The sequence below is a fragment of the Heterocephalus glaber genome, unplaced genomic scaffold (assembly GCF_053883595.1).
Source record: "Heterocephalus glaber isolate CG9 unplaced genomic scaffold, H.glaber_assembly_v1.0 deba00001523, whole genome shotgun sequence".
Taxonomy (NCBI): domain Eukaryota; kingdom Metazoa; phylum Chordata; class Mammalia; order Rodentia; family Bathyergidae; genus Heterocephalus; species Heterocephalus glaber.
In genome coordinates, this window is record NW_028258327.1 from 18,618,492 (window position 1) to 18,642,376 (window position 23,885).

The 23,885-nt window shown below is 35.2% G+C and overlaps 1 protein-coding gene across 4 annotated transcripts in view; it reads left to right on the forward strand.

The window, feature by feature from the left end:
• The window catches only part of Rngtt (RNA guanylyltransferase and 5'-phosphatase), a 314,302-nt gene that overhangs the window by 44,382 nt on the left and 246,035 nt on the right, over positions 1–23,885 (forward strand). For all 4 annotated transcript variants that reach the window (XM_013077976.2, XM_021240735.2, XM_021240736.2 and 1 more), the window contains exons 7-8: positions 9,581–9,690; positions 10,839–10,940. In XM_013077976.2, the coding sequence (XP_012933430.1) occupies positions 9,581–9,690; positions 10,839–10,940 (212 nt within the window). The remainder of the gene's footprint in view (positions 1–9,580; positions 9,691–10,838; positions 10,941–23,885) is intronic.

A 23,885-nucleotide genomic window follows, 5' to 3' on the forward strand; every position in this document is an offset into this window, starting at 1 on the left:
TACCAACTATTTTGAGAGTCTAAATAAATGTCTAGTGAGAATTTTACTAATACTTTACAAATTGTCACACAATTAAAGGGAGTTTACATATAGATATGACTCTCTTTTCCATGGGTGGTATTTTCTTTTTCTTTTTTTTTTTGGTACCGGGATCGAACTCTCAGGACCTTGTGCTTGCCAGGCAGACACGTGCACCACTGAACTAAATCCCCAGCCCTTATGGGTGGTATTTTCATACTTTCTCTAAGTTGAACTGAGAAGTCTCATTTTCTTTCTAGCTAACCTTTATTAATCTTCTGGAAATAAAACCTACCAAAAATAGTAGGAGTTACTCCTTTTCATGGGGAGATAAGAGGAAATGTTGAGAAATACTGCTTATATTTGTACATACACTGTAGTAGGGCAAAGGGAGAATTGAGGGCAAGTATAGAGGAAATTGTTAATGAACTTAGTAATTAAGGTTATACTATAAAGGTTGAGCAGTGACTACTTAAGTCATTTGTTAGTAGGCAGTGGTTCATAGGCAAGGGTGAAAATGCCTTGATTACTTTATATAAATCATTTAACAATTATTTTAAAGTTCCTTATTGGGAAAACATTTTTAAAAATTGTATTTATACATTTTTAATCTTAAAGACCATAAAGCCACTAGAAAGTGTAAATTGCTTTGAAATATAGAAATAATTCCAAGAATAATTTATTCTTTTAGTTTAACTTACTCTACTGGTTTTTGGATATAGATATTAAAAATACTAAATCATAGCTATAAAAGTAATCACATTCTAAGGAAAATTGAATGAATAGTTTAGCTTAAAATATAGATATGATTATCCTCATATGATATAATTTTTATATGAGAATTCAGATTTTTTGAGGCAAGTTCTCACAGTGTAGCCCAGGCTGGCCTTGAATTTGGTAGTCCTTCTGCCTCAGCCTTTGGTATGCTGGGATTATAGGTGTGCATGACCACAGTGGGCTTCAGTTATGTTTTTAAAAACTAACATTAATCACAACCATATGCCAAACATATTTTGAATTATGTAATATTTGATTCTACGAAAGTTTAAAACAAAGAGTTATTAGTTTACAAAATGGTATAAATTTAAAGGGCTTTTTCCCTTGTCATTAGAAAGGGCCTTAAAAAATAACATCCATTTTATATTGTTAAATGCTGTTAAATTCTGTCAGGTTTTGCTTTTTATATTTTGAATTGATATTACTTGGTACATACAAATGTACATCTATATCTGATTCATATACATGTAAATATATATGTCATATCAGTCCTCTTGACTCAGGGTCATAGAGTGCTGACATGGGCATACTGTCTCTCGTGCTCCTGTTCTTCCCCCATATATATTCAGATATGATTGTTTTATCTTCATAGTGTTTTTATCATTATGAAATATCTAATACTAATATGGTTGTGCAAACTTTCTTTTGGACTGCATTTACATGGACTATTTCTTATCCTTTCAACCTTCAGAGTTTTTAAAACAGTGTATATCTTGTGTCATGTTGCTGGGTTCTGTTATATAATAAGCAGCTTTTGCACTGTTATTTAGTCCATATACTTTTAGTATGCTGATAAAATCAGATCTAGACTTTTTTTGAGGTGGGGGGAATTGAACCTAGGGCCTACACAGTGAGCTACATCCCTTTCTCTTCATTATTTTTTATTTTGAGACTGGGTCACACTAGTTAGCTAATTGTCCAAATTTGGCTCAACCTTTCAGTCCTTTTGCCTCAGTCTCTAAGAGTACTGGCATTCTGGACATGTACCACCATCCCTGGCCTAAATTGTCTTTTTTTTTTCCTGTTCCTCTTATGGTTTCTTTTTATCTTCCTTTCTTTAAAAAGGGTTATTTTTATTCTATCATTTTAGTGTTGTTGATTACATATTCCTTTATTCATTTTTTAAAGAATTGCCCAACAAGTCAGTGTATGCCTTTTGACTTACTAAAGGCTAGTATATATTCGTACTTTTACCACTTTTTAGACAATACAAAAGTCTTAAAAGCTTTGGTTTTGTTTACCTCTTCCTCCCTTTTTTGGTATTGTATATTTTAATTCTGTATATATTATGAAGCTCATCAGAGATTATTATTTTTTACAGTATATAACCAAGTTTTTTTTTCTGGTACTCTTCATTTTTTAATGAAAATTGTGTTTCCATCTGGGGATAGTTTTTCATCTAACTGAAGAGTTCCCTTGGTATTTCTTTAATGTGGGTCTGTGATGACACCTTCACTTAGTATTTGTGTGAAAAGATCTTTTTATTGATATCATTTGGAGACTCTTTGAGTATGAAAATCTGAGTGCTTGGCAGTTATTTTTTTCTTAGCACTTTGAAGATACCATTCCATAGTGCATTTCTGTTGAGAAATCAGCAGTCATATTTCTTCTTTGAAGGTTTCTTTTTGTTTTTGATTTTCAACAGCTTTACCATGATGTTTCTACTTGTGATTTTTTTTTTTTTTTTGTATTCATCCAGCTTGATGTTTGTAGGATTTAAAAATCTTTGGATTTTTTTTTTTTAATTGGACAATTCTTGGTTCTTGCCTTTTCAAGTATTGATTTAAATTTTTTATTCTCTTGGAACTCCATTTAATGCAATAAACCTTTTTTTCTTAAACCATGTCTTAAGTTCTTTATGTTTTCCATCTTTTTGTTTCTTCATTTTTCAGTTTAAATATTTTCTTCTGCCTACCTTTAAGTTTACTAATGTCCTCATTTGCTTTGTCTGAGCTGCTGTTAAAACTTACCCACTGAATACTTAATTTTACTTTTACTTCTGAAGTTTCCATTTGATTTTTTAAAAAATGATGTTCAGTTTTCTGCTGAAATTCTTCATCTTGTTATTTAAGTTCTTGATTTGGGGTTGGGAGGTTCTGGGGATTGAACCCAGGGCCTTAACACTGAGGTACATCTCCAGAACTTTTTTATTTTTTATTTTGAGACAGGAACTCACTAAGTTGCTTAGACTGGGCTTGATCCTTCTGTCCCAGCCTCCTAAGAGCTGGGATTATAGACATGTGCTACCATGCCTGGTTCTAAGTTCTTCAACATTTTTATTTCATTTTAAGGTGTGTGTTAGATAACTAATGTGGATATCTGATTAACCTTTTTTAGTTTTTTTAAATTTCTTTTTGATTTTGTGTCATTTGTAGTTTTTTTATACTTGAGTATTTTGGTTGAATTATTAGACATTTATGAAAAATGGGAATAATCTGAGGCTCTGATCATGTTGTCTTCCTTCAGAGAGGATTTACTTTTGTTCCTACACAGGATTTGAGCAGAACATGACTAAATCAGGAATTGAACTGTTTAGACTCTGGTCTTTAGTTTGGGGGTAGCTGATCTGTTTTTGGTTTATTCTTATTTCTAGAGCTTTTTAGATTGTCTCATATGTTTATTTTTTGTTTGCTTTACCTAATATTTTTGAAATAGTACCTCTGGAAAAAAATACCTGTCTGGAATTTTCTTTCCTCTGAGTTTTTGGCTCTTCAAGTCCTTACTACTTTTCTAATTTCTTGATATCTTCAGTGGGTGCTTTATTCTACATTTTGTCCAGCTTTTCATGTGGTATACAATTAGTGTAAATACTCTAGCTTGCCATTGCCAAAAGCAAAAATGTTTCTTCCATTTTAGAGAAAACAATTAGGGTTGTTTATTGACAGTTGAAGAGATAGTAATTTTTGAGAATACTGTATTTGTGCTTGTACTTCCAAAGGCAGAGTTATAAAAAAAAAATTCTAAAGCCTTCATGTAGTATTTTCATAGATTCCCCCTCTTTTCAAAACATAATTAATAAATACTAGAGTTACTAAATTTTTTAACTTATTGAAGCAATACAATTATATTAAATAAATATGAAAGCAAAACCTATATATTTAATTTAAAATATATACAAATGATATAAAGGTAATTTTTCTTTGAAAATAAAAATCTGAAAATCTTGAGTATATAGAATTAAAATGAAAGCATCTACTTACTCCCATTCCAATTGCTCTCTGCTTTTTGGTTATTCTTCTATGTTAGTTTTTCCATGCATTTAAATATGTATTCACTTATCTCTACCCCAACATAAATGTATTTTTCTACACCTTCATTCATTACTTGAATATTTTTTTTTTTTGGAGTCAAGGTCTTGTTATGTTGTCTAGGTTGGGCTTGAACTCCTGGGCTTATGTGTTCTTCCTGCCTTAGCCTCCTGAGTAGCTAGGAATTAGGAAACAGTTGAAAAGGCAAACAATATTTCTTTAGAAGATCAGAGAGGCTATCGGTCTATACCATAGTGGCAAGCTGTTAAGAAGAACCAGACAGAGACCTTGGAAATGATAGTCAAGATTAAAAAAAAAAATCCCAAACACTCAGTAAGTAGGTTGAATAGCAAAGTGAAGTTAACCAAAGAAATGATTATGCTGAAGGATCTAGCTAAGAAATTCTTTAAGGAAGCCAGGCATGGTGGCACATGGCTGCAACCCCAGCATTCGGGAGGCTGAATCAGAATTGCCATGAGTTTGAGGTCAACCTGAACTACACAGCGAGACCCTGTCTTTAAAGGAATTCTTCAAGGATGCAACACAATATGTAAAATATGAAAACAGTTTAGAATTAAAATATAGTGAGTAAATTAACAGTATGATGTTTCACAGAGAGAGAAAATAAGAATAGAAAGTATCTAGGGTTTATTTTCTGTGGTGCTTTGGCCTGGGTCAGAACCTATAGAATCTTTGCCAGCTACACTTCCAATAGAAGATTAGTATCTAAAAATATATAAAGAACTCAAAAAAGTATCACCATAGTCAAACAGCCCAACCAATAGATGAGTAAACAAACTGAACAGATACTTCTCAGAAGGAGAAGTACAAATGGCCAAGAAGTTTATGAAAAGATGTTTAACATCTTTAGCCATTAGGGCATTGCAAATCAAAGCTACATTGAGATTCCTTCTCACTCCAGTCAGAACGGCTATCATCAGGAATACAGAAAACAGTAATTTTGGCAATGATGCAGGGGGAAAAAGAAACCCTTCTACACTGCTGGTGAGAATCTAAATTAGAATAGCTACTATAGATATCAATATGGAGGTTTCTCAAAAAACTAAAAATGGAACTACTGTTTGACTCAGCCATAACTCCTTGGTATATGCCCGAAGGAATTAAAAAAAAAAAAAGTCAGCATACCATAGGGATACCTCTACACTCATGTTTATTGTAGCACAATAAACAATAGCTAAGATACGGAACCAGCCTATGTGCCCTTCAACAGATGAATGGATAAAGAAAATGTAGTATGTATATACACTGGAGTATTATTCAGTCATAAAAAGAATGAAATTTTATCATTTGTAGAAAAATGAAGGAATCTGGAGATCATCATGCTGAGTAAGGTAAACTAGACTTAGAAGGACAAATATCACATGCTTTCCCTAATATGTGGAATCTATAAAAGATGGCAAGAAAGTTGAAGGGAGTCAATTATTGGACAAGAGGAAGGGAAGAAGGGGGAAGGGTGTAAAGGCGATTAATGAGGGGCATAAATATGATCAAAACACACTGTCCACATGTGAAACTGCAGGGGAGGGTGGGGCAAGGGGATGTTGGGGGGTGGGAAAAGATTAAGGTATGTTGTGTGTATGTACAAAATCTGCCAAAATGAAAGCCAAGTGTGGTGGTGCGTGTAATCCCAGCTCTTGGGAGGCAAGGCAGGAGGATCACCATGAGTTTGAGGTCAGTTTAGGCTACATTGTGAGTTCAAGGCCAGCCTGAACTTCACAGTGAGACCCTTTGTCAAACAAAACAGGTCTGCCAAAATGAAATCCATTAATCTATAATGAATATATGCTAATAAAAAATGTAGGAAAAAAGAGGAAAAGAAAAAGAAGCTAAGGTAAGTGTGTAGTTGCATGCCTGTAATCTTAGCTATTTGGTAAGCTGAGGCAGGAAGCTAGTCAATTTAGCCAGACTTTGTCTCAGAATAAAAAGACTGGGGTAGTTACTCAGGGCAGAACACTTGCCTACCATTTACAACATCCCAGGTTAAAACTCTAGTCACACACACACACACACACACACACACACACACACACGCACACTAATTGAGGGTAATAAAGTAGAAACAGTTACGTTAAGGATTCTTAGTGCCACCCCCATGTTAGAAGATTTGCTAGAAGTACTGAAGGTTGGTTAACAGTTGTACTAAATAGCTCCTGTTTATTACAAAGAAGTACTAAGATTCTGCAGCTGAGTTATAAGGCTGGTGGAGTCTGGAAGAGCCCATGTGCAGGCTTTCTTATGCTCTCCCCTCATGAGGATTTTTGTCAATCTTCCTGCAGCAACATGTGTGTGATATTTCTGCCCAGGGAAGTTCATTAGATTTTCAGTGAGGGAGAATAAATGTGACTGCTTGTTGTAGACCATAGAAAAAGCTTTTTAATGCAATATAAAACCAACCATTTTATTAGTTGTGGGTAAGAAGCTTGTGTAATCAGTGAAGTTGAAAGCAAAGGTTGGGAAATATATGATAGAAAAACCTCTGAGGAGAAAATGGAAAGGAGGTCAAGAGCAGTTGCAGAAATAAGTTTTCAGCAAGAGAAGGGAAATAATCATTCTCAGCACTGATGATGCTATCCCTCCCCTCCCCTGTAAGTTTCAGCTGCCTATATGTGTGAGTAGGGAAGACTCATTATTCATGGTTTGGATATTTAGTATGAGTATGATGCAAGAACAAGATGGTAAGAGGTACTGAGGGTATTGGGGGGAAAATTTAAGTGATCAGGCATAGGATCTAGGCTGAATAGTATGTGATGTCAGCATGAGGAAATTGTTACATTATGAAAAGGAAGGAATGAAGGGACTTGGTAAAATTGAAAATAGACATAGTGAGAGTAAAATAATTAAGCTATCTAATATTAAGAGGTCAAAGAATATGATGTTGGTTTTGGAGGGTAGTGGGGATTCAGTGTGATATGAATTGAAACAAAATGTAGGGGTAGTCTAGAATGATGGTAGTATGGCCTTGGAACAGGTTGTTCGAGTTGGTCAAAAAGGGCATTGAAAATGACTTTACTGAACTGTGAAGTCTAGCTTGTTTGATGGGTCAAGCTATCTCAATGGATGTTGATGTTACCAATAACAATATTGATAGTAGTTAGAATGATGAGAAAAACTGATTGCTGTTGATGAATATGGGGCAGTATCCTTTAATATTTGATGGATAGAGGGTTTTATTAGTTTAGACTCTGGTTGGAAGTAGAGACTAACTCAGACTACTTAAGTAATATAAGAATTTTTCAGGAGTAAATGGGTGGAGCTCAAGCACAGGAATGTAGTCAGACTTCAGGACAGTACTAGAGCCTGGACCTAGAAAATTACCTAGAACCTAGTTGCTATTATTTCTTCTTAATTTTTAAAAAATAATCTCTGCTTCTCTCCTTTTGTTTGTATCAGTATCTTTACTGTATCTCAAGACTAGTTCTTTCTGATTGCTTATTCGTCTGGGAGATTATAACTGTCTGAAAGCTTTTTAACCTGTAATGTTATAATTTTAGCAGAGACTTAAATACTCTACTTGACTCTGAATTCCATTTCCAGATTACCAGGAGAGAGAATGGGTCCATATTGAGTTAGGGGTTCATCCATACTCTCATCAACATTGGCTGGAGTGGGATGTTATCTTGTAATGTCATGTAACACAGCTGTTAGTGCCCCATGTTTAGGTTGAGAGTGTAGCTCTTAAGAGTTATTATGTCACTGACCACAGCGAATGTCTGTGTTACCACACCTGAGTGATATAGTAGAATAGAGCTAGCCTAAGTGGAAAAAGACCTTTTAAAAGAGCTTAGGAAAGTGGGGAGGATTTAGGAGAGTACTTCATACTACCCTAATGGGCAGTGGGAGAAAGTAGCTTGAAGAAAGAAATGGTCTCCTTGGGGAGAGCTAGCTTTTGGTTAAGATACAGTCAAGCATTCAGCAAAAAAGGGGATAGTTATTTATGAGAAAAGGATTCCAAGGTTTACATTAGAACTTTTTGGGAAGATGATCAGTGATTAAATAAAGCAAAGATCTAGGCCCAAAAGCGGTGAGGACAAAAGCATCAAAGAGGAAAGGTGACTAGATGGTTGAATCATGGGTGATGTCAACAGTAGTTGACATATGGTGACAGGAACGAGAAGCCTAGAGGCATGTAATTAACTGGTAGATAATTTATAATAAAACTTTCATTTACATTTTCTTTCCATTTGGGGTTGAAGATTGTTAATAAAGGTGAGGCAGTTAATTTTATGTAACAAACATCTTTTGCCATAATGGAGTCATTTTGATTTGGGTCTTCATTTGTCAAATAACTTCTTGTTTTGATGTAATTATGATTTGAAGTAATGGATTTCTTATAGTTAATTCTGGCAGTTCTCTTCAGGTTTATAACTATACAGTGCTTGACCCCTTATATTTTTAAGATACTTTATTTATCTTTTAAAGACATGACATTACTGAGTTAAGTATGGCTTACAATTAGGGGCAGAAAGGTGGACCACTGTTGTCTGGAAGGACTTAGGGACTCTCCTAGAGATGACAAGGATGTATGTGGACTACATATTAAATGTTCTTGTTTTTCTCTCTTCCACATGGCTCGAGTTGCCAAGTCTTTCCCTGAAGGCTGATGTTTGAAGATTATAGACCATGTTTTTAATACTTTAATTACATTAACAGCTAGAATTGTTTTATAGATTTTTCTTGAGACTGATACCAGCCCTTTTTGGGGTCTGAAAGTAATTAGGGTGTAAATTGAGACTATTGTTTTAGTCTTTAAAATTTCCAGAAGTGTTGTTTGATATATAAATTCTCCATCTGTTTCAGTGCTCTGTAATATTTCAAAAATGTGCTTGCTGTGAAATAAAACACTTTATGTAATTCTGAGCTAAAGAATTTAAATTAAAAACTCAGTAATGTGTAATGCTGTTTATGTTGATATGTCCAGTGACTGTGGCTTAGCCACTTTGCCCACTGGTATACTCACTCTTATAGTTTACAAGGGAGTAGACTTTGGTTATGTTTCCCCTTAAATCCTGTACTCTGCCAATGACACAACTTTTCCTGCCTCCAACTGGTGAATGGTATAAATACTGACCTGGGGTCAAATTTTGCCATTTATCCCTTGAATAAATAAAATCTTTGCGCTTCATTTATTCATATGTGAAGTAAATATAACACAGTCTACTTTTCATAGTTGTTGCAAGGATTAGAGACAATGTGAAGTGCAGATATCCTGCTTGGCTCTCAGTAGTGGTAGATAAATTATAGTTACAGTACTTTATGACTACTGAACATTGCCAGTAGAGGACTTTGACAACATGATGCAGATACTGTACTAGGCTGTGTATGTACATTGTCAAATAATATTCTGGATTAAGGAAAACTAGTGTATAATTCCAGGGGAGTTTATAAAGCTTCTTGGGACAGATCATTTCGGTTTCATATATTGATTCACTCAGATTTATGGAACTAAACCAGTTTATCTCTTCTTTGTAAAGGGATTTGACCTATAATAAAGTGTTTTTCTTTTCCTTTTTTTAAAGGGTGCTATTTTCTTGGAAGGTATAACTGTGAAAGGTGTTACTCAAGTAACAACGCAACCAAAGTTAGGAGAAGTACAGCAGAAGTGTCATCAGTTCTGTGGCTGGGAAGGGTAATAAAGATTTTAAAGTTTTAAATAAAACATTATTACTCTGCAAAACTTAAAATTAGTGCAGACATTCACATAGCTTCTTTGGTTCTTAAAGTTTATATGTTTATATAGAGTGCTTAAAAAGATGTCAGATTTTTTCAAGATAATCTGTGTAATAATCAGTTGAGTCAAAATTAGATGACTCACAGTTTTCTAAAGCAATACAAAATTACCATTGTCACTATCTAATATTTATTTTATGTCTTTGTTTCTACTGCTGCTGATTAATGTTTGGGCTGGTCTTAACAATTTATTCAGGAAGAAGAGGTGAAACTTGAATTTGCCTTATTTTCTAGTGTTTCTATAATCTAGAGCCTGGGAAAGTCAGCTTTAAATATATTCTGTTCCCTACCATGTCTTGAAAATACTTAGATGACATTTCATGGGAAAGGATGTGGGAGAGAGTTTGTTGGTCTGATCTGTTGCTTTCAGGTCTTGGTCTGTTCAGAAAATTATAGCTCAAATACAAGGAATCAGGAATAAATTATTTGTTAACGTTTCCATGTACAAATTCCTAATAGAGAACTTAGCTAGAAAATTAGAAATTAGAAATTAGCTAAAAAAAATTTTAACTAGAAGATAAAAATAATGAAGAAATAATATTGGCCATAATGAAAAAAAATATTGGCCATAATGTTGTATCACACCCTTGCCAATGTACCTTAACGTTAACCTACATTTCTTCTTTTTTGTCGCTTCTGGGCATGTTTGGAATAGAAATTTGCCAGCTTTGTACAATTATGTCATGGAAAAATATGGGGTCTAGAATAATGTAAGATAATTAAGCCAAGATTTAAACTTTTTCCTGATGTTAAAGACTTGTAAACATACCTGCTTTACTACTTACTGTGGGCATAATGATGTTTTTAAATTAGTCCAACAATTAAAGTATAGCTGTGGCATGTTAGAACTCTGTAAGCTTATGTTCTAAAATGTCAGTGACATGTCTTCTGTTGACATTTTTGTGAAAGCTGACATTATTCCAGTTGAAATTAATGTCACAACAAGGAGAACACTGATAAATGCATGACTCATTGGAGATTGGTTTAAGATATGTATTGCTTTCTATGGATATCAACCATAATAGTAATAAAATGTTATGTTTTAAGGTCTGGATTTCCTGGAGCACAGCCTGTTTCAATGGACAAGCAAAATATTAAACTTTTAGAGCAGAACCCATATAAAGTAAGCTGGAAAGCAGATGGTACTCGGTGAGTGAGACTCTAAAAACAATTTATACAAGTAATCATAATGCTTGAAGAATATTGCACGTTGTGAGGGAGAATTTGCACTCTTGGGCATAAGAATTTCAGACTTAAACAGTGAAAGAAGCATCTTTCAAAAAATTGCATAGTTTTTGTTTTGTATTCTAAGCTAATATAGTAATGTAGTTCTTTATCATTGTAAGTTTTTGGTTCTAGAGTTTGACAGAAATCTGTACTAGATGTTAAGTATGTTAAGTTTGGAAACATTTTCTGTTAATACAGTTTTTGCTACTGCCTACTATCTTGTCTTTAATGGTCATGGTACATGTTTAAAGTTAGTAGATACATTGTTAGTTTATAATCTAAAAATGACCGACACTCCCTGATTCATTCTGTATTTTGTTTACATTGTTTTCGTTTTTCTCTTACTTTATTTTTTTATTGTTACATTTAAAATATACATAATAACATTCATCATAGGAAATTTGTACCTGTTCACAATATATCTTGTTCCTTCTTTTTTGCCTTCTTTTTCTCTTAATTTTTACTAACACTTTTTTTTTTTTGTAATTTTATGTGGTATTAATGTTTTTGTATTCTTAGATTCAAACTTCATATACCTAAGCTTTTTTTGATACCAGGGATCGAACTCGGGACCTTGCACTTGCTAGGCAGGCACTGGAACCACTGAGTTAAATCCCCGGCCCATATGCCTAAGTTTTAAAATAGTCATTATATCAACAGTTATTAATGTAATATAAATTTTATACAATTTTCATAATGAAATGTAGAATAATTTGTAGTACATGTATCTATTTTATAATATAGGTTTGAGGATAATATAGGTTGTGCTTCATTTTTATGAAGTTTTTAAGTGTCAAAGAGGCAGTTATAACCTTCATATTATTCTTTATCTACGTTTATGACCCTTAAAGGTACATATGGAGTATGGAGACACAAAGTGGGACAGATTCATCTTAATTTCAGTATTACGTGAATTTCAATGTGATATGTTTTCTAGTATATTGGAGTACTTGGTTGTATTTGATTTTTTTTCTTGTAAATATATAAAATATTTTCATTTCAATTGTCATTTTTGGAAACAGTTTTTCACTTTAATATTTTGTAGCTTTTTGGGGTGTATTTCATGGGTGGGATAGGTTAATTTAAAAAAGCTCAGAAAATACAAACAAAAAAGGAAAATAAAAAGGAATATTAATTTTCTCACATAGAGATAATACTATCAACTACTTCCGTGGTATTGATATTTTTCTTTAGCAGTTACTGGTTTTCTTTTTTTTTTTTTTTTGCTACAGGGGATTGAACTCAGGACCTTGCGCTTGTGAGGCAGGTGCCAGAACCACTGAGCTAAATCCCCGGCCCAGCAGTTACTGTTTTTAATATTAATATTTGGTATATTAATTCCAGTAGTTAAATAGTATGTTTAACATGTGTTTGTTTGTTGACATTAGTTTGAATTTGCTTAAAGAACTAGCTTTGAAAAATGAATATTAATAAATGAGACAAAATTCAAATAACATGGAGATTAAAAAAAAAGCTTGCATTATAGGCTTGGAGGAGTTACACAAAGATGGATACTGTTATAGGGTATGGACAGATAATTTGGATCTTTTAACCCTGTTGTCTGCCCTCGCTGTAGTTAGGATTTTTGAAGGATCAGTGAAATGCTTATTTTTCAGAATGTTAAAATTATATAATTTTTGGTTCAGTAAATTCAGAATCTGTTAAGTATTAACAGTTAAGAATTAATTATTAAGTATTAATAGGTATTAAGAATTAATAGGCATTAAGGATGTTGTTGATAGATATTTTAAAAATAGATACGTAAAAATGATAACAGTTGATGTGTATATTACTTGTTTTTCTTACTCCAGCACTGAAATCAACTGGTTTTCTAAGAGTGGTATTGATTGATTGAGTGAGTGATTGAGCCTGGGTCTCGCCATGTAGTCCAGGCTGGACTTGAATTTGTAGGGACCCTTCTGCTTCCACCTCTCGAGTGCTGGGATTTACAGGGTTGTGCCACCACACCCAGCTAAGAGTGGTAGTTAGAAACTAATTTTTTGGCAAAGAAGGCCTCAGTACTGTACTGTCATTGTTCCTAGTCCTCTCAAAAGATACCTAGGGTGTGTGTATGTGTGTATCTGTGTGCGTGTGCGTGTGAGTATACACATTACATATGTACATTTATATTTATTTCTGTATGTATCTTCATACAGATTATGAGTTGAAAACTTCCAGAGTCCAAGTTAATCTCCTTTCTTATTTGTAGTTCCTCTCTCTAACAGTGAAATGCTTTGTTTTCTTTTTTTTTTTTTCCTTAAATTCTTTTATTTTGGTACCTTTTAAGTATACAGTACATTTACATTTCTCATTGGGAACTTGTACCTTTACATGATGTATCTTGGTTCTTATTTTTTCCCCATTCCCAGCCCTCCCTTCAGCCCCTCCACCCTTCCCTATTTACAAAGACTTTCTTTCCATTTCTCATACTTTTTCCTTTCCCTTCCTTTCCCCTACCCCTCCCACTTCCCCTATCCCTTTGGACCTTTTCTTCCTATTTCACATTATCAATTATTCATTTTAATAATTGATACATTTTAGGTATACAATATAATGACATTCCTCATTGGAAATTTGCACCTTTACATAATCTCTCTTTTTCCCCCTTCTTCTGGCCTCCCTATTTACAAAGACTTTGTTTCCATTTTTCCATTTTCTCGTATTAATTCCATTCCCTTCTTTTCTTTCCCCTACTCTTACCCCTCTGACTTCCCCTTCCCCTTTGCCCCTTTTCTTCCTATTTCACATTATCTATTCTATTTTTAGTCCTTATTTACACTTTCAGTTTCTCACACTAGAGAAACTATTCGGTATTTACACATATGTGTCCTATTTATTTCACTTAAAGAGTATGACCTCAATGTGCATCCATTTAGCTATAAATGTCTCTAATTTCTCATTTTTTATGGCTGAGTAGTACTCATTTTATTAAAAAAACACATTTTCTTTATCCAGTCTCCAGCTGATGGGTATTTGGGGTGGTTCCAAGTTTTAGCTATTACGAATTGTGCTGCTATGAACATGGGTGCACATATATCACTGTGGTATGATTCTTTTAATTTTTTGAGGAAGATACTCAGCAGGGGAATAGCAGGGTCAAATGAGATTTCCAGTCCTAGTTCTTTGAGGTATCTCCATACTGATTTCCACAGTGGTTGCACCAGTCTACACTCCTACCAGCAGTGGAGCAGGGTTCCTCTTTCCCCACAGCCCCGCCAGCATTTGTTATCAGTTGATTTTATGATAGCAGCCATTCTTTTTGGAGTGAGGTAGAATCTCAGTGTTTTTTTCATTTGCATCACTCAAATGACCAGTGATGTCGAACATTTTTTCATATGTTTATTTGCTATTTCTACTTCTTTGTGTGAGAAATGTCTGTTCATTTCAGATGCCCATTTTTCTATTGGGTCTTTAAATTTGGGAGGTCTGATCTTTTTAAGTTCTTTATAGATTCGAGATAGTAGGCCTTGGTCTGAGGAACAGCAGGTGAAGATTTTTTCCCACATTGTGGGTTGTCTTTTCACACTGTTGGTGGTTTCTCTTGCTGTGCAGAAGCTTTTCAATAAGAAGAGATCCCCATGCTAGTTCATGGGTGACTGAGGTTTTGTTTATAAAATCTTTTCCTAGACCAGTGTCTTCAAGAGTTCTACTCAACCTCTGTTCCATCCGGTTCAGCGTTTCTATTTTAATATTTAGATCTTTAATCCATTTTGACTTTAGATTAGTGCATGGTGAGAGATATAGGTCTAGTTTTAATCTTTGGCAAGTTGAAACCCAATTTTTCCAGCACCATTTATTAAAGAGGCTATCTTTCCTCCAGTGAGGGTGTTTGGCTCCTTTGTCAAAGATGAGATGGCTGAGTATATCTAGAGTTATTTCCGGATCTTCTAATCTGTTCCACTGGTCCTCAGGTCTGTTTCTTTGCCAGTATCATGCTGTTTTTATCACAGTAGCTTTGTAGTATAGCTTCAAGTTGGGGGTTGTGATACCCCCTGCCATATCTCTGTTACCTAGAATTGCTTTTGCTCTTCTGGGTCTCCTCTTGTTCCAAATGAAGTTTTGGATTGTTTTCTCAAGGTCCGTGAAGTATGCTGCTGGAATTTCAATTGGGATTGCATTGAACCTATATAGCAGTTTTGGAAGTATGCCATTTTCACTATATTGATCCTTCCTACCCAGGACCAGATGTCTTTCCATTTTCTGATATCATCTTCAATCTTTTCAGAGAAAGTCTTTGATTTTTCAGAGAAGTCTTTGATTTCTTTAGTTAGGTTGGTTCCTAGGTACTTCAGATTTTTGGATGCTATTGTGAATGGAATTGTTTGTCCTATTTCTGTCTCAGTGAGTCTGTCATTGATGTAGAGGAAAGCTATTGATTTTTGTGTGTTGACCTTGTATCCAGCTACTTTACTGAATTTGGTTATTAAGTCTAGAAGACTTTTGGTGGAGTTCTTGGGGTCTTCTATATACAGTATCATGTCATCTGCAAATAATGACGATTTGACTTCTTCATTTCCTATTTTTATTCCTTTTATTTCTTTCTCTTTTGTAATTGTGGTGGCTAATGTTTCCAAAACTATATTGAACAAGAGTAGTGATAGTGGACATCCTTGTCTTGTTCCTGGTTTTAGTGTGAAGGATTTCAGTTTTTGACCATTTAGTATGATATTGGCTGTTGGTTTTTCATAAATGGCTTTTGTCAGATTGAGGTAGATACCATCTATTCCAATTTTTTGTAGGGTTTTTATCATAAATGCTTGTTGGATTTTGTCCAATGCTTGTTCTGCATCTATGGAGATGATCACATGGTTTTTGTCCTTGGCTCTATTGATATTGCATTGGTATTACATTGATTGATTTGTGTATGTTGAACCATCCTTGCATCCCTGGGATAAATCCCTCTTGTTCAGGGTGTATGATCCACTTGATGATCTTCTGTATTCTATTTGCCAGATTCTTATTAAGGATTTTTGCATCTATGTTCATTAGTGCGATTGGCCTATAGTTCTCTTTTTCGGTTGGGTCTTTCTCTGCTTTGGGGATCAAAGGTGATGCTTGCTTCCAGGAATGAATTTGGGAGTATTGCTTCCCTTTCAATTTCATTGAAGAGTTTAAACAGTAGTTGCAGTAGTTCCTCTCTAAATGTCTTGTAGAATTCAGCAGTGAAGCCATCAGGACCTGGGGTTTTCTTAGTTGGTAAATTTTTAATTACGTTTTCAATTTCATTGAGTGATACTGGGTTGTTTAGAAGTTTTAGGTCTTCTTTGTTCAACTTTGGTAATTCATATGTATCTAGGAATCTGTCCTTCTGTGTTTTCCATCTTATTGGAGTATAGGTTCTTTTTTTTTTTTTAAGCAATTTTTTTTTTTTTGGGTATTGGGGATTGAACTCAGGTCCTTGCGCTTGCACAGCAGGCGGCGAAACCCCTGAGCTAAATCCCCAGCCCTTGGAGTATAGGTTCTTGAAGTAGGTATTGATGATCCTCTTGATTTCTGCTCGGTCGGTTATAATTTCACCTTTTTCATTCCTAATTGCATGGATTTGGGCCTTTTCTTTCCTTCTTCTTATAAGGTTGGCTAAGAGTTTGTCAATTTTGTTTATTCTTTCTAAGAACGAACTCTTGGCTTCATTTTTTGTATTGTTTGCTTAGTCTCCATTGCATTGATTTCTGCTCTGATCTTTATAATTTCCTCCCTTGTATGAGCCTTGGGTTTGTCCTGCTCTTCTTTTTCTAGAAGCCTGAGGTTCAGCATCAGGTTGTTTAATTGGGCTCGCTCTGTTTTCCTAATATGAGTATTCACTGCTATGAATTTCCCTCGTAAGACTGCTTTCATTGTATCCCATAGATTCTGATATGTTGTATTGTCATTGTCATTTAATTTAAGTAACTGTCTGATTTCTTCTTTAATATCCTCTGTGACCCATTGGTTATTCAGAAGTGTGCTGTTCAATTTCCATGTGTTTATGAAATTTTTTGAATTTCTTTTGCTGTGGATCTCCAATTTCATCGCACTGTGCTTGGATAATGTACAAGGGATAACTGCAGTTCCTTTGTACGTACATAAATATGTTCTATGAACGAGTATGTGGTCTACTTTGGAGAACGACCTGTGTGCAGCTGAGAAGAATGTGTATTCTGATTTTATGGGGTGGAAGACTCTGTAAACATCTGTTAAGTTCATTTGTTCAAGAGTTTGATTGAGTTCTAGTATTTCATTGTTTATTTTTTGTGTAGTTGATCTATCTATTTGTAACTGTCGGGTATTGAGGTCCCCTACGACTATTGTATTAGTGCATATATGACTTTTCATGTCCGTTAGTATTTGTTTTATAGTTGGGTGCACTAGCATTTGGTGCATATATATTTATGATTGTTATCTGTTCCTCTTGGATTGTTCCCTTTACAAGGATGTAGTGTCCTTTTTTGTCTCTCTTAATTAGTGTTGGTTTGAAATTCACTTGATCTGCAAAGAGGATAACTACTCCTGCTTTTTTTCAGGTTCCCGTCGCATGGAGTATTGTTTTCCACCCTTCAACTTTCAGTCTGTGAGTTTCTTTTTGAATTGTGTGTTTCTTGTATGCAGCATGTTGTTACATTTTGCTTCTTGACCCATTCTGCCAGTCTATTTCTTTTCATTGGTGAGTTGAGACCATTAACATTGGTGGTTATAACTGATTTGTAATGACTTATCCTTGTTGTGACTTTTTCTTTTTCTTGGATTCTCCCCCTTTACATTTAATTTCTTGTCACAGCCAATAGATTCATTCTCCTGTGCATCCTGGGATTGTGATCCTCATTGTCCTTTCCTAGGATATTGTCTAAAATGTTTTGGAATGCTGGTTTTGTATTCATGAAATTCCTAAGGTGCTCTTTGTCATGAAAGTATCTTATTTCTCCATCAATTTTGAAAGATAGTTTTTCAGGGTACATCAATCTGGGTTGGAGGCTGTTTTCCTTTAGGGCTTGGAATATGTCACTCCAAGCTCTTCTTGCCTTGATGGTTTGCATTGAGAAGTCTGCTGTGATTCTGATGGGCTTTCCTTTGTATGTGATTTGTTTCTTTTCTCTGACTGCTTGGAGAACTTTGTTCTGTTAAGTTTCTGGAATCTTAACAATTATATGCCTATATGTAGATTTTTTTGATCAAGGCTATTTGGAGTCCTATATGTCTCACTTATTTGTATGTCAAGTTCTTTTCCCGTGCTTGGGAAGTTTTCTGCCATCACTTCTGTGAACAGATTTTTTATGTCATCTGCACTCTGTCCTGTTTCGTCATTGACTCCAGTGAGTCTTATGTTATTCTTCTTTGCATTGTGTAGTAGCTGCTGGATTGATTTCTCATGTTCCCTTATAATTTTGAAGCAATTTTTCTTTTCCTGGTCACTAATTGCAATCTTATCTTCTATATGTGAAATTCTGTCCCCACATTGGCTCATTCTGCTGTGTAGGCTTTCAGTGAAGTTTTTGATCTCTTGGAAATCTGTTTGTATCTGTTTTATGGATTCCATTTGTCTCTTATATTGGGATTCCATCATGTTCCTCAGCTCCTCTCTAGATTTTACAATCATGTCTTGCACTATGGGCACAACCCCTGTTGTTATTTGAGAAATTATTTCTGATGTTGTATTTTCCAGATCCTCTTTTGTTGCCAGTTTAGGGAGTACAGGTGGTTGAGTATCAGATTGTTCCATCTCATTTCCTTTTGGAGTTGCTGTAGGTGATCTGGAAGTTTGATTTTGAGACTTGTTCATGTGTCTTCTCATTTCTACGGGCGTGTGTTTGCTTTTGGTGACTGTGTGGCTCACCTCCTCTGAGCTGGGAGCGGTGGAACCGTGGCCTAGAATCCCCTTCCTCTGGGCTGGCAGCAGTGGAAAGGTGGCCTGGAAGCCCTTCCTCTGAGCTGGGAGCAGTGGAACAGTGGCCCGGAAGCCCATTCCTCTGGGCTGGGAGCGGTGGAATGGCGGCCCCAAAGCCCTTCCTCTGGGCTGGGAGCGATGGAATGGCCACCCGGAAGCCCTTCCTTTGGGCTGAAAGCTTGGTTTTCATTATCCATAATTACTGTAATATGCACAAAATAGTTGTGGAATTGTTATTCCAAACCTTTGTGAGGAAACCCCTTGAATAGAATATATTTTTGTATAGTTGAGACTGATGTTAACTTTGGTGTATATAGCCAAAGAGTCCTATGTTCCAGTGTTATCAATATTATTTTCTTTCGCTGTCAGCCCTTTTGGTGTATTTTTCATGTTTAACATAATTAGTTTTATTTGTTTCTGTATGTGTTTATTCTCATCCTTTGTGGGTATTAATTTTTCATTTTTCTGAGTATGTCAAAAATTGACATGGTTCCAAGAGTCAAAACTACACAAAATTGTATATTTTGTAAAACATCTTCAGTTCTGTCTTTTCATTCTGTTCCTATGACTCCTTGTAAGTAACCAATCTCTTTAGTTTTCTGGTTTATCTTGTTTCTTTTTAGGCATATGAACAGATATTTGTATATTTTCCTTTTTCCCCCTTCTTATAAGAATTGTAAGTGTGTTAGCTTTCCATTAGTATAACAAAATACCCGAGATAAGTAAATTATAAAGAGGAAAGGGATGTTTTGGCTCATAGAGATTCCACACTATGATCACTCCATGATTGATTGGCCCTGTTGCTTTGGCCTGTGGTGAGGCAGCACATCATGGCAAGAGACAGGATCTCACCATATAGTTCAGGCTGGCCATAGCAAAACTGCTTAACTTCACCTTATGGCTAGGAAGCGAAAGAGAAGAAGAGGCCAGGGTCTTGCAGTCCCCTTCAAGGGCATGCCCATAGTGACCTAAGCACCTCCCTCTAAGCTCCTATCACAAGTGCCACCATGGGAACTAAGTCTTTAACATTCAATATCCAGACTATAGACCAGTGATAGTGAACCTTTTAGAGCATTCAGTGATGCAAGCAGCCCACTGTGGCACACGTGTCATAGGTTTACCACCACTGCTATAGATTATAGCGTCCATTCTCTGTAGAATTGGATAGTTGTTTGCAGCTTGCTTTTAAAAAAATTTATCAGTGTATTTTAGAAACCACTGCATGTCACTTTATAGTTATCTTTATATCTTTTATAGCCGCATAGTGCTCATTGTGTAGATGTACAATAGTTTAATCAGCCATTCTCTATGTACAGATATTTAGATTGTTTTCAGAATTTTGCAGTTACAGATGATGCCACAGTGAATTATCTCGGGTCCTCTGTTCTCCAATATAACTGAAGCTCCAACTACTGTAGGGTAAATTCCAAACATGACACATTGCTCAGCCAAAGACTGAAGTTTTATTAGATACTGCCAGTTTCTACTTCAAAAGGGTAGTACCAGCCTGTATTTCCTTAGATGATGTGTAAGAATGTGGTGTCTCGGGGTGAGAACCACTGCTGTACTATCTGAGCAGCTCACCAGGATCGTAAATTCAGCACCAGTAATGAATTAAAGGAGCGAAGTTTAAGGAAAGGAAGACACTATGTGTTTTGGAAAGAGGAAAAGAAAAAGATAGCTACCCAGCCCAATAAGGACTGGGGCAGGGGGCTCCAGAAAGATGGAGGACCCAGGGGCCATTTGTTCCTGGCCTCTTTTATAGGGAGTCAGAGACCCTTCCTCCTACCTGAACTTGCCATAACCCAATTGGCTTCCTGGGCTTTTCTTCAAATTAAACTAGGCACCTTTGGCTATGTCATTTCTTTTGGTGGGTTTTTTTTTGTCTTTGACAAGGTCTTATCTCTGGGATGCATAGCTGGTTGGCTAGAAGAGCCTTATCCATGGTTATAAGAGTTATCCTAACTATCCTTACTTATCCTTAGAATTACAATTAGTAAGGGAATGTGTGGATATCTGTTATAGTAATATAGTGACCCTAAATATGTGTTTGTGTGTGTGTGTGTGTGTGTGTGTGTGTGTGTGTATGTGTATGTTAGTACACAGGTGTGAGTACATACTGAGTAGGAGCCTTCCCCAAAATTAGGCAGCCCCCTTTCCCTTCTGCCTCCCCGGTATTCTTTAGGAGATAGGGAAGGATGGCTGTCTCAGGTTTCTGACTTGGTGTGTTTGGCTCGCTCTCTGTGCTCTGCCTGTAGCTTTTTCTCTGGTCTTTTGGTGCAAGTCCCAAGGCCATTTGGTGTTTTTCTTTTTCTGGCTTTTTTCCCCTTGTACCTCATCCTTGAAACTGCTCCCAGGGGAATTTTTCTAGTAAGGTTTTAACTCCTCCTAGTCAGCACTAGCCAGAAAACCTATTAAGGCCTTTATTTTATTCTTTCCCTGCCTACAGACCCCTGCCTCTACAAGAATGGTCGAATATTCACAACCTTGCCTGCAGAATATGTTCTTAAATTTAAAATTTTGTACCAGTCTGATAAATGAAAAATAGTATCTCAGTGTAATTGTGATTGAGGTTGAATATCTTTTAATATGATAAAGGGCTGTGCTTATCTTTTTGAGACAGAGTCTTGCTATGTAGTTCAGGCTGGCCATGAACTCACTATGTAGCCAGGCTGGACTCGAACTCTCAGTGATACTCCTGTCTCAGTCTCTAAAGTGCTGGGATTATAGGCATGCACCACCATACCAGCTAGGGAATTATTCTTTTTTTTTCTGTGCCAGTACTGGGCATTGAACTCATGGTGCACTAAGCTTTATCCCCAGCTCTATATATTTTTATTTTGAGACCCTTTCTCACTGAATTACCTATGCCAGCTTCAAACTTCTGCTCCTCTTGCTAGTATTTTTTTTTTTTTTGCTAGTATTTTATGTTTGTATATCTTCGTGTTTTTTTTTCTTTTGGTCTCTAGTATCTCTTATAACAATAGAAAGTTTTTGAGGTGAGAGATAAATGGTTTTGGTAGAAGTTGAATCAAAAGGAAGTTCTAGTATCTTTCATTTCTAACTCACAGGATGCTAGCTTAACTTTGCAAGCAGGCTAGTGGATCCTCAAGTATTTTGTATAGAGTATGTTGTACACTTATTTCACAAATGCAGTTTGATTTTTTCATTCCATGAAAATGCAGTTGGCTAAAGAGGGAAGAGGTCAGCAGTGTTACATGTAATAGTAAATGATTCAGAAATGAAAAATGTTTGTTATTTAGGATTGAGTTGGTATGATCTCAGTTCACATATACTGTAGAGTAGGGTAGTGGGAGTAAGTTGGAGCTGATGATATCTTTTGAGACTTTTCTTCTTTTGTCCCTTGGCTGTTGTAGAATCTCTCTCCTAAGGGAGACTTCCAAAAAAGTACCTTACTTCATCTAAGAGATGGTTGTGACAGGCTGTGTACTCTGTGAGTGTCCACCTGTCTGTCTCACAGAAGAGTTCAGAAGTTAAATAATTGGTGCAAAATTTTTTATTGATTTGTGTATTTAGAATAAAAATGAAGCCATACTTTTTCTATCACATAGTGGTACCCATTGGACTGATTGATTTTTTAAAAAAAATTTAATTTTATCCCACTCTCCTCAAACCCCCTCCCTTTTTTATGTACAAAAGCTTTGTTTCCATTTTTTTATTCTATTTTCACATTTTTTCTTAGGACTGATTGTTTTGATAGTGAAAACTAGATGGGTTATATATAGCCAGGATTTCCTGTAGATTAAATAAACTAAAACTGTAGCTTCAAGGTTTTTACGAAAATATATTTTATGCATGTGATAAGATAAAAACATTTTAAATTGTATTGGTGAAAGAGCTTTGAAATTTAAGTGTTCTGTTTCTCCGTTAAACAAGATGATTTTCAATAAAAGACTAACTGGTATAATTAACAATCTATTTATATATCTTTATGCCACCTTAACTAGATTGACCTTCATTTTTGTTGAAAGCTGCTATACAAACAAACAGTTATTTTAGGGGAGCTCATTGATCTTCTTGTTTTTTCTAATATATTTTAAACTTTTAAGTTGGTATTTCTTTTGTATGTTCTTCAGTCTTTTCATGGCTCTCCTAGAATGGATGTCTGTTCTACTTGGGTGTGAATATAGTGAGAAAAAGTGATTTGAGGATATATATATACTGCAGTTACAGTTGGAATTACACTGTCTTGTAATTGTGAAGTATATTACTTTTTTAACAGATATTTTGGGAAAAGATAATTAGAATTTTATAATGGAATTTCTGTGCATATTTAGTTTATTAGAATTGGTAATGTAATAAAAAGAAATTATTGGGTCAGGGATGTAGCTCAGTGGCGCTGAGCCTGCCTGGCAAGCGCAAGGTCATGAGTTAGATCCTTGGTACCAAAAAAATAAATAAAAAGAAATTATCAGCCTTCAAAATAAATTAATTCAACATCCATATGAAAGTGGTGAATACTCACAGCAGCGTAAAAAATTTAGAATTAACTTCTTCACATTTCATTTTAATTCTTTCTGCTAAGAGATTAAATACTCTAAATTGAATTTCAGCTGTTTCTGAATTACTAAGTAAAAACCAAATTTTATTTTATAACTACTATAGTAATGCAAATAGTAAAGTAAGAGATAGTAACTCAGTCCATGTTTGACATAGAAAAACTTAAGGCTAAGAATAATGTGGATGAACATAAGCCTTGTCATAAATCGACAGTCATAACGATAGCAAGCTTCATGAACTCTGGAACTTCTGTCTTTTTTAACAGCTTTGTCCCCAGTACTTAGAATACTAAATTCCATGTGGTAGGTACTCAATAAATATATATTAAATTCATCAGTGTAAAGCTGCATATATATTCATATTAAAGATGTAGAAACACTTGTAGTAGTGTGGTTTTTCATACTCCCCCCCCCCAATTCTGTGGCATTTAATTTCCAAACAAAAATATAAACCCTTTAGCAACATTAAAGAAAGCATATTTCAAGGAA